Genomic DNA, 13,198 nt, shown 5'->3' with positions numbered 1-13,198 from the left:
TTGAGCCTCATCCCTCCAACCCAAGGACGAGACCCACTGTTTATACAATATAAAACTATTTCCTCTTCCACAACAATGCTCAGACCAAAAATCTGCTCCGTCATTCATAGCAAGTAGCCAGACATCGGACACTGTGGTATCCCGATAGCTCTCTTGTTTCCTTGTGTGGTCATGGTAGCAACCAGAAAACTTCCTCATTGTCTCCTGCAATGGACCCTGTGGTTTTTTTGGTTCTCTTCATCTTTCAGTAAAGTCGTGATATGGCTAATAATCTCATGTACTGATCTCATCAATTGCGACAAGTTAAGACAACAGGTTGGAAAGTAGGATTATTGCTATCATTAAAAGGAAAGTTCATGATAAGGGAATTGTCGTAATCGTGCTTGTCATACAGCTAGATGGATAATTGTCCCTGTTGGTCTCGTTGGAAAATATTGGAGTAAGATGATGTAAAGGTTGTTCATGTCTTCAATTTCTCATTAACAGTTAAAAGGACGTAGTCAATAGCTTTTATTTGAAGATATCATCACTATCTAAAGAAAAATTGACATGTTTTCATCTTTGATAATTTCAATCTTGTATGAAAACAAAATACAAGCCAGAGAGGGGCAATTTTTCTTCCTGTGAGCATGCCAATAGTCAGTTTGAAGGTTCAAACATCTCTGTAGTTATATACAACTCTCTATCCAAATTTTCATTTCTTTTTAGCAATAACAAGACTTTAAACTTGTTTTTAACAAAGGAACACAATTTGTTTCATTCACTTCTGATATCTTTCCCAATACACATTTTTTTTCTCAGGTAAAACTAAGATATTGTGATCTTGATGGGTCAAAACATAACAGAGAGCACAGCAGGTTATAGTAATATTTATCACAAACACAACGTGAATTGTTGTGATAAACAAATACAAATTATCAGAATTAAAAATAACACAACAGTCATAACAATCATACATACATCAAACAGAAATAATGGAATGAATTATTATCATCGTATGTAAATTATTATTATAAATACACACCTTATTGTTAATAAGAAATGAAGTGTATTATTACAAACAAATAGTATAGTAGCTTATACACTACTATCATATCTACATACCTCAGGATATGAAAAAATCTTTTATGATAATTGGGTTTGCATCCTTGAAAAATGTAGTGACAGAATTGTTGTCTTGCAGCTGCCCTGTTCAATGGTCTGGGACAACTAAATTTCACAAATCACTACCACGAAATATATTCCTAAAAGTTTACAATGAAAAATGTTTCCTAATCAATTGTCAATCAATAAAATATTGATTCTGACATTTGATTTCTTTCCACTTTGAGGAGAAATCATCGTGATTTAGTGCCAGCTTCCAGTGGTGGTGAATACATGGTGTTCCCTTACACCCTACAGGATCATACTGACGGCTAAACAATGGTTAGGTTTTCTGTCTGGGACCCATGAAATGTCCAACTGCAAATCTTTAGTTCTTTTCATGACCTCACAATCTGCTGATTTTAATCATGACGTCATTACATGATGAAAAGTCATGTACAAGCTGCCGAATTTATCCTGATATGCAGAGAAGATAGGAACATACTGATGAGTTTATCATGACGACATGACATGTAGAAAAGAGTGCATGTTATAGGCTGCTGGGTGTTAACAACCTTTCAAAAACAGAACTTTACATCAACAAGTTAAACCAATATTAATGAAAAAAATAACTGATAAACTGTACACATGTGTGCATCACACAAACCTGTCTTGTAATTATTATCAGGTAAAACTACACAAATAATCTCATATAAAACATTTTGGCCATGAAGTAATATACCAGCAAACGATTTGACTATAATGAGAATCATTATAAAACGTTCTTCACACCCTTTCTTCATTAAAATAATTTGCATACGAAACAGATACAAACTTAAGACAAACAATTAAAATAATTGGTAACATTATATGGTTATGAAAACAATATTATCATGTGTTGATCTTCTTACTCATCAGATAAAGGTTACACTATAATAGCACATTTGTCTCATTTATGTGATAAAAATCAAATTTTAAAGAAATTTCAAAAGCACAGCAATTTAGCACACTGAACAAAGTCAACGGGTGAAAAAGAAAAATAAGTGATGAAAGTTATATACATTTCTGCAGCGTAGCACCATTATAATTGTTACTAATGGATAATTTGGCTCATCTTTTCAAAAAATTAAAAAAATTAGAGCTCTGCTTCTGTACACATGTGCACACTCAGTGGCCTATATTATCATATACATTGCCTGTAAATAATACCTGGAGTCTCTCTCCGTCTCTCTCCATCTCTCTCTATCTCTCTCTATCTCTCTCTAAAAATGTAGTCACTTGTTTTGTTATTTTTCTATATGTGATATTTAATTAGTATCTGAGGGAGCTGAAAATAAAAACATATCACAATCACATTCAGTTTCCTCATTTTCAGCCACAATTTCTCCAATTGTATCTTTTATGTCAAGCCTAAATCTTTCTGAATACGTTAAACATTTAAGTCATGGACTGAACAAGTTCACTTACCAGTGAACACACTCATTGTAACTTATATAACAAAACATAAAAACAACCATCAATAATCAACCTAGTCAGTTAGATCAGGTTGGAATAAAAACTTGTTTACCCTACGACTAGATTTATTTTAAAAATTTCGAGGCATTTTAAATCAAAAGATATAAATCAATATGTTAAAATCATGTTTAAATTAAAAGGAAACCGGGTCAAGTATGTGTGTGTAAAATGAACACTCATGTTAAAGACTAAAAATAAAGAATAAAATATGTAAATATAACTGCATTTCCTTTAGAAATAGCACTGTAAAATTATAGATCACTCGTTAATTTCACTGAAAGTGGGTCAAGGATGTCCATTTACACAAATTAATAGTCTATCACCCTAGTAGCCCAGCAATTCAGAAAATTGCGAACTTTCAATTATCAATTTATAAACTCATCCCAGCATGCTATTGACCGAACACCGTGACCTTTAATGCAAGAACTGTAGTATTCAGAAGTTGGGTAAAAATTTAAACAATTTGACTCATGTGATCTTGAAAATCACTAGTGAGATGTGCTGGTCATGGAAACAGGTTTATCAGGTGTGAGATGTTCTAGTCATGGAAACAGTCAGGTTTATCAGGTGTGAGATGTTCTAGTCATGGAAACAGTCAGGTTATCAGGTGTGAGATGTGCTGGTCATGGAAACAGTCAGGTTTATCAGGTGTGAGATGTGCTGGTCATGGAAACAGTCAGGTTTATCAGGTGTGAGATGTGCTGGTCATGGAAACAGTCAGGTTTATCAGGTGCGAGATGTGCTGATCATGGACACAGTCAGGTTTATCAGGTGCGAGATGTGCTGGTCATGGAAACAGTCAGGTTTATCAGGTGCGAGATGTGCTGGTCACAGAAACAGTCAGGTTTATCAGGTGTGAGATGTGCTGGTCATGGAAACAGTCAGGTTATCAGGTGTGAGATGTGCTGGTCACAGAAACAGTCAGGTTATCAGGTGTGAGATGTGCTGGTCATGGAAACAGTCAGGTTTATCAGGTGTGAGATGTGCTGGTCACAAAAACAGTCAGGTTATCAGGTGCGAGATGTGCCGGTCCTCAGAGACAGGTTTATTATCAGTGGTTAAATATGTTGCTCTTCTGGGACAGCCATGTTTATCTGGTAATTAGAAGGATCTTCTATGGACGGTGCCATTCCTGCATACTTTGCCTGTATTTTATTTCCCAGGACACCGAAAGTGAAGAATCCTACTCCTGACCCTACAGCAGTTGATACAAAAGCTGTTTTAATAAAATAGTTTAAGGAAGGACTGAGGGTTGACATCTTGGTCCATGTATCCAGAATATCACCTTGAGTGGCCAAATAACTAATTCTGACCTTGATTAACATGTGTTGGGGAAATAGACAACTATAACATGGGTTGGTGAAGTGGACAATTATAACATGGGTTGGTGAAATGGACAACTATAACATGGGTTGGTGAAATAGACAACTATAACATGGGTTGGTGAAGTGGACAATTATAACATGGGTTGGTGAAGTGGACAATTATAACATGGGTTGGTGAAGTGGACAACTATAACATGGGTTGGTGAAGTGGACAACCATAACATGGGTTGGTGAAGTGGACAACTATAACATGGGTTGGTGAAATGGACAACTATAACATGGGTTGGTGAAGTGGACAACTATAACATGGGTTGGTGAAGTGGACAACTATAACATGGGTTGGTGAAGTGGACAACTATAACATGGGTTGGTGAAGTGGACAACTATAACATGGGTTGGAGAAATAGACAACTATAACATGGGTTGGTGAAGTGGACAACTATAACATGGGTTGGTGAAGTGGACAACTATAACATGGGTTGGTGAAATGGACAATTATAACATGGGTTGGTGAAGTGGACAATTATAACATGGGTTGGTGAAATGGACAATTATAACATGGGTTGGTGAAATGGACAATTATAACATGGGTTGGTGAAGTGGACAATTATAACATGGGTTGGTGAAGTGGACAATTATAACATGGGTTGGTGAAGTGGACAATTATAACATGTTGGTGAAGATGGACAATTATAACATGGGTTGGTGAAGTGGACAATTATAACATGGGTTGGTGAAGTGGACAACTATAACATGGGTTGGTGAAGTGGACAACTATAACATGGGTTGGTGAAATGGACAACTATAACATGGGTTGGTGAAGTGGACAACTATAACATGGGTTGGTGAAGTGGACAATTATAACATGGGTTGGTGAAGTGGACAATTATAACATGGGTTGGTGAAGTGGACAATTATAACATGGGTTGGTGAAGTGGACAACTATAACATGGGTTGGTGAAGTGGACAACTATAACATGGGTTGGTGAAGTGGACAATTATAACATGGGTTGGTGAAATGGACAATTATAACATGGGTTGGTGAAATGGACAATTATAACATGGGTTGGTGAAATGGACAACTATAACATGGGTTGGTGAAGTGGACAATTATCAGTTGGGTTGGTGATATGGACAACTATAACATGGGTTGGTGAAGTGGACAATTATAACATGGGTTGGTGAAATGGACAACTATAACATGGGTTGGTGAAGTGGACAACTATAACATGGGTTGGTGAAGTGGACAACTATAACATGGGTTGGTGAAGTGGTTGGTGAAGTGGACAACTATAACATGGGTTGGTGAAGTGGACAACTATAACATGGGTTGGTGAAATGGACAACTATAACATGGGTTGGTGAAGTGGACAATTATAACATGGGTTGGTGAAATGGACAACTATAACATGGGTTGGTGAAGTGGACAACTATAACATGGGTTGGTGAAGTGGACAACTATAACATGGGTTGGTGAAGTGGACAACTATAACATGGGTTGGTGAAGTGGACAATTATAACATGGGTTGGTGAAATGGACAACTATAACATGGGTTGGTGAAGTGGACAATTATAACATGGGTTGGTGAAGTGGACAATTATAACATGGGTTGGTGAAATGGACAATTATAACATGGGTTGGTGAAATGGACAACTATAACATGGGTTGGTGAAGTGGACAACTATAACATGGGTTGGTGAAGTGGACAATTATAACATGGGTTGGTGAAGTGGACAATTATAACATGGGTTGGTGAAGTGGACAACTATAACATGGATTGGTGAAGTGGACAATTATAACATGGGTTGGTGAAATGGACAATTATAACATGGGTTGGTGAAATGGACAACTATAACATGGGTTGGTGAAGTGGACAACTATAACATGGGTTGGTGAAATGGACAACTATAACATGGGTTGGTGAAGTGGACAACTATAACATGGGTTGGTGAAATGGACAATTATAACATGGGTTGGTGAAATGGACAACTATAACATGGGTTGGTGAAGTGGACAATTATAACATGGGTTGGTGAAGTGGACAACTATAACATGGGTTTGGGAAGTGGACAATTATAACATGGGTTGGTGAAGTGGACAACTATAACATGGGTTGGTGAAGTGGACAATTATAACATGGGTTGGTGAAATGGACAACTATAACATGGGTTGGTGAAGTGGACAATTATAACATGGGTTGGTGAAATGGACAACTATAACATGGGTTGGTGAAGTGGACAACTATAAGATGGGTTGGTGAAGTGGACAACTAAAACATGGGTTGGTGAAGTGGACAACTATAACATGGGTTGGTGAAGTGGACAACTATAACATGGGTTGGTGAAGTGGACAATTATAACATGGGTTGGTGAAATGGACAATTATAACATGGGTTGGTGAAGTGGACAATTATAACATGGGTTGGTGAAGTGGACAACTATAACATGGGTTGGTGAAGTGGACAATTATAACATGGGTTGGTGAAGTGGACAACTATAACATGTGTTGGGGAAATAGACAACTATAACATGGATTGGTGAAGTGGACAATTATAACATGGGTTGGTGAAGTGGACAATTATAACATGGGTTGGTGAAGTGGACAACTATAACATGGGTTGGTGAAGTGGACAACTATAACATGGGTTGGTGAAATGGACAACTATAACATGGGTTGGTGAAATGGACAACTATAACATGGGTTGGTGAAGTGGACAACTATAACATGGGTTGGTGAAGTGGACAACTATAACATGGATTGGTGAAGTGGACAATGGGTTGGTGAAGTGGACAACTATAACATGGGTTGGTGAAGTGGACAACTATAACATGGACAATTATAACATGGGTTGGTGAAATGGACAAACATGGGTATAACATGGGTTGGTGAAGTGGACAACTATAACATGGGTTGGTGAAGTGGACAACTATAACATGGGTTGGTGAAGTGGACAACTATAACATGGGTTGGTGAAGTGGACAACTATAACATGGGTTGGTGAAGTGGACAACTATAACATGGGTTGGTGAAGTGGACAACTATAACATGGGTTGGTGAAGTGGACAACTATAACATGGATTGGTGAAATGGACAACTATAACATGGATTGGTGAAATGGACAACTATAACATGGGTTGGTGAAGTGGACAACTATAACATGGGTTGGTGAAATGGACAACTATAACATGGGTTGGTGAAGTGGACAACTATAACATGGGTTGGTGAAGTGGACAACTATAACATGGATTGGTGAAGTGGACAACTATAACATGGGTTGGTGAAGTGGACAACTATAACATGGGGTGAAGTGGACAATTGGGGTGAAGTGGACAACTATAACATGGGAAGTGGACAACTATAAAATGGACATGGGTTGGTGAAGTGGACAACTATAACATGGGTTGGTGAAGTGGACAACTATAACATGGGTTGGTGAAGTGGACAACTATAACATGGGTTGGTGAAGTGGACAATTATAACATGGGTTGGTGAAGTGGACAACTATAACATGGGTTGGTGAAGTGGACAACTATAACATGGGTTGGTGAAATGGACAACTATAACATGGGTTGGTGAAGTGGACAACTATAACATGGGTTGGTGAAGTGGACAACTATAACATGGGTTGGTGAAGTGGACAATTATAACATGGGTTGGTGAAATGGACAACTATAACATGTGTTGGGGAAGTGGACAACTATAACATGGGTTGGTGAAGTGGACAATTATAACATGGGTTGGTGAAGTGGACAACTATAACATGGGTTGGTGAAGTGGACAACTATAACATGGGTTGGTGAAGTGGACAACAACTATAACATGGGTTGGTGAAGTGGACAACTATAACATGGGTTGGTGAAGTGGACAACTATAACATGGGTTGGTGAAGTGGACAACTATAACATGGGTTGGTGAAGTGGACAACTATAACATGGGTTGGTGAAGTGGACAACTATAACATGGATTGGTGAAGTGGACAATTATAACATGGATTGGTGAAGTGGACAACTATAACATGGGTTGGTGAAGTGGACAACTATAACATGGGTTGGTGAAGTGGACAACTATAACATGGGTTGGTGAAGTGGACAACTATAACATGGGTTTGGGAAGTGGCCAAGTATAACATGGGTTGGTCAAGTTGACAACCATGACATTGAGTGGTGAAGTGGACCACAATTGTCTTGTACAATTTGATATTGACTTTTGTTTACATACCTACGATGACTCCAATTGTGATCCAAACATTATATGTCATCACTGCTAACATGAGGATATAGCCAATGATAAGATTAAAGATGTGTGTCAGCAGCCCTAGGCAGTGGTACTTGATTCTGTAAGGGAGATAACTGTTAGAATTACTGTAAAACTAACCCCAGGCAGTGGTACTTGATTCTGTAAGGGAGATAACTGTTAGAATTACTGTATAATAAACCCCAGGCAGTGGCACTTGATTCTGTAAGGGAGATAACTGTTAGAATTACTGTAAAACTAACCCCAGGCAGTGGTACTTGATTCTGTAAGGGAGATAACTGTTAGAATTATTGTAAAACTAACCCCAGGCAGTGGTACTTGATTCTGTAAGGGAGATAACTGTTAGAATTACTGTATAATTAATTTGTAATATAATATACATTTATTTTATAACAATTGCCAAACAACCTATCAGCTTATATCACTCTTGTTGGCGTGGATGAAAGTGTGATAGGGTTCTTACTCTGGCAGGAAAAACCCACATGGTTGGGCAGGTGACCCATACCTTTCCACTTCTGTTTCGGGAATCAAACCCCTGATAGCTAGGTGAAAGGCAAAGGTAGTACCACTGCACCACCCCACCACTCATGATTCTTGATTCTATAAGGGAGATAACTGTTAGGATTACCGTATCATCAACCTCAGGCAGTTCATCCTCGATACTCCAGGAGATACAATAACTTTCGATCTCTGTTGAAGGTTCCATGCATGACACCTTGTGGACAAGACAAATAGACTAGTTTGATCGTTTGATGTACATCGAACGATCCTCAAGGTCGCATAACAGTATATTGTACTGGTTTTGAAGTTGGGTGTTGCTCCTTTGTAATCTTCAAAAGGAGCATATCAGCCTGTGATTGGTCTGTTTTTGTTCTCCTGGCACTTATCAAATTACTTTGTTGGTGCCCTCAATTTTGCTATGACATGTTCAAAGGGTGCAGAGAGCAAAAGTGGAGTATCAAGGATGTAGGCATTGGCACTTTATTATGCAAGGGAGATAACTGTTAGGATTACTGTATAACTAATCCCAGGCAGTGGCACTTAATTCTGTAAGGGAGATAACTGTTAGGATTACTGTATAACAAACCCCAGGCAGTGGCACTTGATTATGTAAGGGAGATAACTATGAATCCAAGAGAGGCCCTTTGCTGTTTCCATTGGACCTTGTGAACATGATAATTTTCTTAAGGTTGGTTGTCAACAGAACGAGAGTTCATATAACACGAGCAGAAGAAGATTTGAGTGTGCTGTTTTGATGACTACACAGTCATCTTCATCCGAAAAAAGACCAGTGTGAAACATTCTAGCACTGACAAAATTTGCATACAAGGCATACAAGTTGGCAAGAAATCGACTTTTTTTAGCTATACTATAATCCTTTGTACACTAAAAAATGCAAAAAAATGTGACAAGATGGTAAACACTAAATACTTGACGTAAAGAGATTATCATGTAATCTTTTTGAATAAGATCTTTGATGAGATGGACAATGGAACTTACTTAATTGTATTATATAGAGTTATGGCCCTTTGCAGTTTTATGACCATCAGACTTTGTGAACAAAATAACTTCAGTAAGTATGGACAGATTTTGATTAAACTTGGTATGCTGCTTTATATAAATAAGATATTCAAACCTTCTTGATCGAATTTGTTCTAAACTTGCTGGAATCATCAGTGACGCTGTGAGATCATCACGTTCATCTAAATCTTCTGTGTCCGTTAGACCATATGTCAATGGGTTCTGTTTGATTCGTACTGACCAGTACATCATCAGCATCTTGGCCCCCTCCAGTAAGAATGTCATAGCTCCTACCACCAGGCAGGTCACAACCAGTCCTGAGTGACAATGACAAACAACTCCAGTATCACAAATAGCAGGAAAGTGTAATACACTTATAGTACATGTCATTACAATGAGGTAATGATCGAATGAAAATTACTCAAAAGAAGGCATTTATTCTTTTGTATCAAAATCATACATAAGATAAATAGGTACAGTTCATGAATTACTTGGTATCACATTTTTTTTTTATCTCAGAAGTGCCTATCATGAATATAGTTCTTATAGTGAAAATACAATATGATACAGTAAAAATGCCCTTTAAAACAATAAAATAATGATAGATTCTGAAGACTTGTTACATAAACAGATTCCAAAATTGACAATACTGTCGATAAGAGAAGAACACATTTCAAACTAATTAATATCTGAATATCAGTTAGGAAATTGAAACTGATTTCCATTACTAAAATGCAGTGATAACTACTAGTTTTGTGTTAATGAGATGAATACCATAATGAAGAACAATTTCAAAAGAATCAAATTAAGAGTTTAATTTACCACAATGTGCATGAATTAACTTAACCAAAGACTTTAATTAACCTAAACTTACCACTTGTATTTTCAACATTTAATCCCTTGAAAATGAAATTATTCAAGGGAGTGTGAAAATTGAAATGACCAGTCTGAAAAAGAAATGAAAAACACATTAAACATTATCTTTTAATTCTAAATGTAAGACCTTTGAACTTCAGTCATAGTTAAGTCATTCTTTTACTGCGAGCACCACATGCTATCCAGAGAACTTTGGGTAAATTGTCTTGTTTAAGGATACTACTGCCATATCAGTGTAGGCCCTGGTCTGCGATTTCAGCGTTTGAGAAACACAAGCCAACCCAAGTAGAGATTAAACCACACTCTTTGGATCTTCACCTGAGTCTACTGAAATCTAAAGTAAAGGAATGAGGTTCTCTAAATCCAACACTTTTCAATTTAAACTATTTCCAACCTATTGGCCAGATTGAGAAAGCACAGAAACGTGCCCAAAGTTCTGATATTAGGTATATATCAGACATTTTTGGTTTTCATTCAATCATTTACATCAGGTTATTTTTCCCAGATACATCTATAATATGATTTATGGTGTGAGCATACTACAAAACACCTTCTTTTTTTCATTAATATGGCTATCAGCCCACACCTGATACTTTTGTAACCCTGGTAAATATTTAGGCATAACTTATTGTTCTGCTAGCAATAGAGTACTTTTCTTTAGCTTGATAAGTTGAGCATAAGTAAACCAGAGATCCTGGGTTTCACATAGAAATAAATAATGACATCTGCTTATGTTATGTCAGCCCAAACTTATCATTATACAGTGTTTGGAATTAACAATAAATACCAATGTGTAGTTTATCAGCCCAAACTTATCATTATACAGTGTTTGGAATTAACAATAAATACCAATGTGTAGTTTATCAGCCCAAACTTATCATTATACAGTGTTTGGAATTAACAATAAATACCAATGTCTAGTTTATCAGCCCAAACTTATCATTATACAGTGTTTGGAATTAACAATAAATACCACACCATCGTCCTGTAATCAATGAAATGTGCTGGACCCCTGGATTCATAACAGAATGAAGAGGGGGTATAACTCACAATTCTTCTTCTATGTATGGATGCTTTACAAGATGATTGGAAAACATGCTCTTAATATCACACAATTATATTGTACCTTCTTAAATGAATTAAATCCCTTGGTTTAGTGCCAGTGTTCACACGAATAGGACATGTATTCTGTGTTGACATGAGTTAGCATCAGAGTTGTGGGGAAGCATTGGAGTGTTCACTCTCAATCAAGTAGATTTTACACAGAAAATTGGTCAGGGGTTGGGCATTCCCTTACTCTCAACTTTCCAGTAAGGGTTTTGTGGATTCATTTGAAAATAGCAATACTATATCACTAATGGATCATAAATGTGATATTGATATCTTAGATGCGACATTTTTGAAAACAGAAAAAGAAAATTGTAAAACAGGAACAAATATGCAAGTGAAAGTAGGGGTCAGGTGGTTATCTGCCAATCTGGCATATGGTAAAAAATCACACTTTCAATTTCACATATCATGATAATTTCTCGAAAAGCGACCATTAGATACAAGCTATTTACCATAGTTAGTATCAAAGTTTCATCCCCAGACAAACTTTTACACTAGATATTCGGTAAAAATTTGTAAAACTCGTTGTTGGTGGTGAAAATCCATCTCTTACAATCCTTCAAGTTTCCTGGCTACCATTTTCTTATCATGTGACATCTAAATATAGACTATCGACTTCCGGCGCTTCCGGTAAATGAAATGTGTAAGACGTGTTTTCATTGGTTAGCTGTCAAACGGCTCGAAATTCGGATTCGAAAACGTAATGGGGAATGTTTACATTTGTGGCCGTTGATAGGCTGACTATCAATGAAGTAGCTAGACCTATATATGCTGAAGATTCAACGTTAGCACGATGGATATTGGCGACCACACTGGTACTCTTTCTCTTCGTCAGGATGATGCGTTGGAAAACTTCGGGCCTATTGCCTTCACAACTTCAACTCCGAGTAACCCAACTCGACGAAGTGGAAGAAAGTCATGGTTTGATAATTTGGGAAATGCGGGGAAGGGTACTAAATATGAAATTGCTGTGGAGAAAACGGTTAAGAGACGATCAGTTTGTCGTAGAAAAAGCGAGGATGATGATATAGAAACTCTTACACTAACCCATTTTACAAATCCACCGAGGATAAGCTTTGGTAGAGCAAAACCAGGAACGATAAAAAGACGAAGTTTATTAATAAAAAATCCCCACGAACACTCTCAAGATGTTGTGGTAGAAAAATTCCCGTTCAAAAAGCATTTTGACATTGATGAAACGAAATTCACAGTGGAAGCAGAGGGCACCTTGCTCTTGACAATAACATGGTCACCAGAGGACGAAGGCAACTTCAGGGAGATGATTCTACTTCATGTCGACGGATCTTACAGACTACAGGCTTTTGTTTTTGGCACCGTTGAAAAGCCTCCACAAAAGAAAAAAGTGGTGTGTTTGAGTTTAATATATATCAGGTTGGAAACTTAATTGGAAAATTGAGGCTGTCTCGATTTTGGGATAGGTCTTTGTAATGTATGTATATTTAGTGTATACAACCAAAAGAGTTAAATGTTTAATGAGTATGAAATATCTTTG

At 37.2% G+C, this 13,198-nt stretch overlaps 2 protein-coding genes across 2 annotated transcripts in view; one reads left to right on the top strand and one right to left on the bottom strand.

Moving 5' to 3' along the window:
* Positions 1-951: 951 nt before the first annotated feature.
* Positions 952-12,235, bottom strand: LOC132562616 (protein SLC31A2-like). The gene is made up of 5 exons (XM_060227365.1): positions 12,138-12,235; positions 10,574-10,646; positions 9,815-10,016; positions 8,143-8,258; positions 952-3,793 (listed from the first exon to the last, which is right to left on the bottom strand). Exons 1-5 carry the CDS (start codon positions 12,138-12,140, stop codon positions 3,657-3,659), a joined length of 531 nt encoding a protein of 176 aa, XP_060083348.1. The 5' UTR covers positions 12,141-12,235; the 3' UTR covers positions 952-3,656.
* Positions 12,236-12,478: 243 nt separating this feature from the next.
* LOC132562610 (abnormal spindle-like microcephaly-associated protein homolog) overlaps positions 12,479-13,198 on the top strand; it is a 44,728-nt gene continuing 44,008 nt past the window's right edge. Inside the window, exon 1 of the mRNA XM_060227361.1 lies at positions 12,479-13,053. Within this exon, the coding sequence (XP_060083344.1) occupies positions 12,479-13,053 (575 nt within the window). The remainder of the gene's footprint in view (positions 13,054-13,198) is intronic.

This window comes from Ylistrum balloti, unplaced genomic scaffold, assembly GCF_031769215.1.
Source record: "Ylistrum balloti isolate Yb309-2 unplaced genomic scaffold, AGI_CSIRO_Ybal_v1 Utg371464, whole genome shotgun sequence".
Lineage (NCBI taxonomy): Eukaryota > Metazoa > Mollusca > Bivalvia > Pectinida > Pectinidae > Ylistrum > Ylistrum balloti.
This window is presented reverse-complemented; position numbering and strand designations above follow the sequence as displayed.

Excerpts from the sequence above, each read along its gene's own strand:
- LOC132562616 (XM_060227365.1), bottom strand. Across the intron at positions 8,259-9,814 it reads GAACAAATTCGATCAAGAAG|AATCAAGTACCACTGCCTAG; the intron begins GTTTGAATATCT and ends TCTCCCTTACAG. Across the intron at positions 3,794-8,142 it reads CACAATTGGAGTCATCGTAG|GGTCAGGAGTAGGATTCTTC; the intron begins GTATGTAAACAA and ends CAACTGCTGTAG.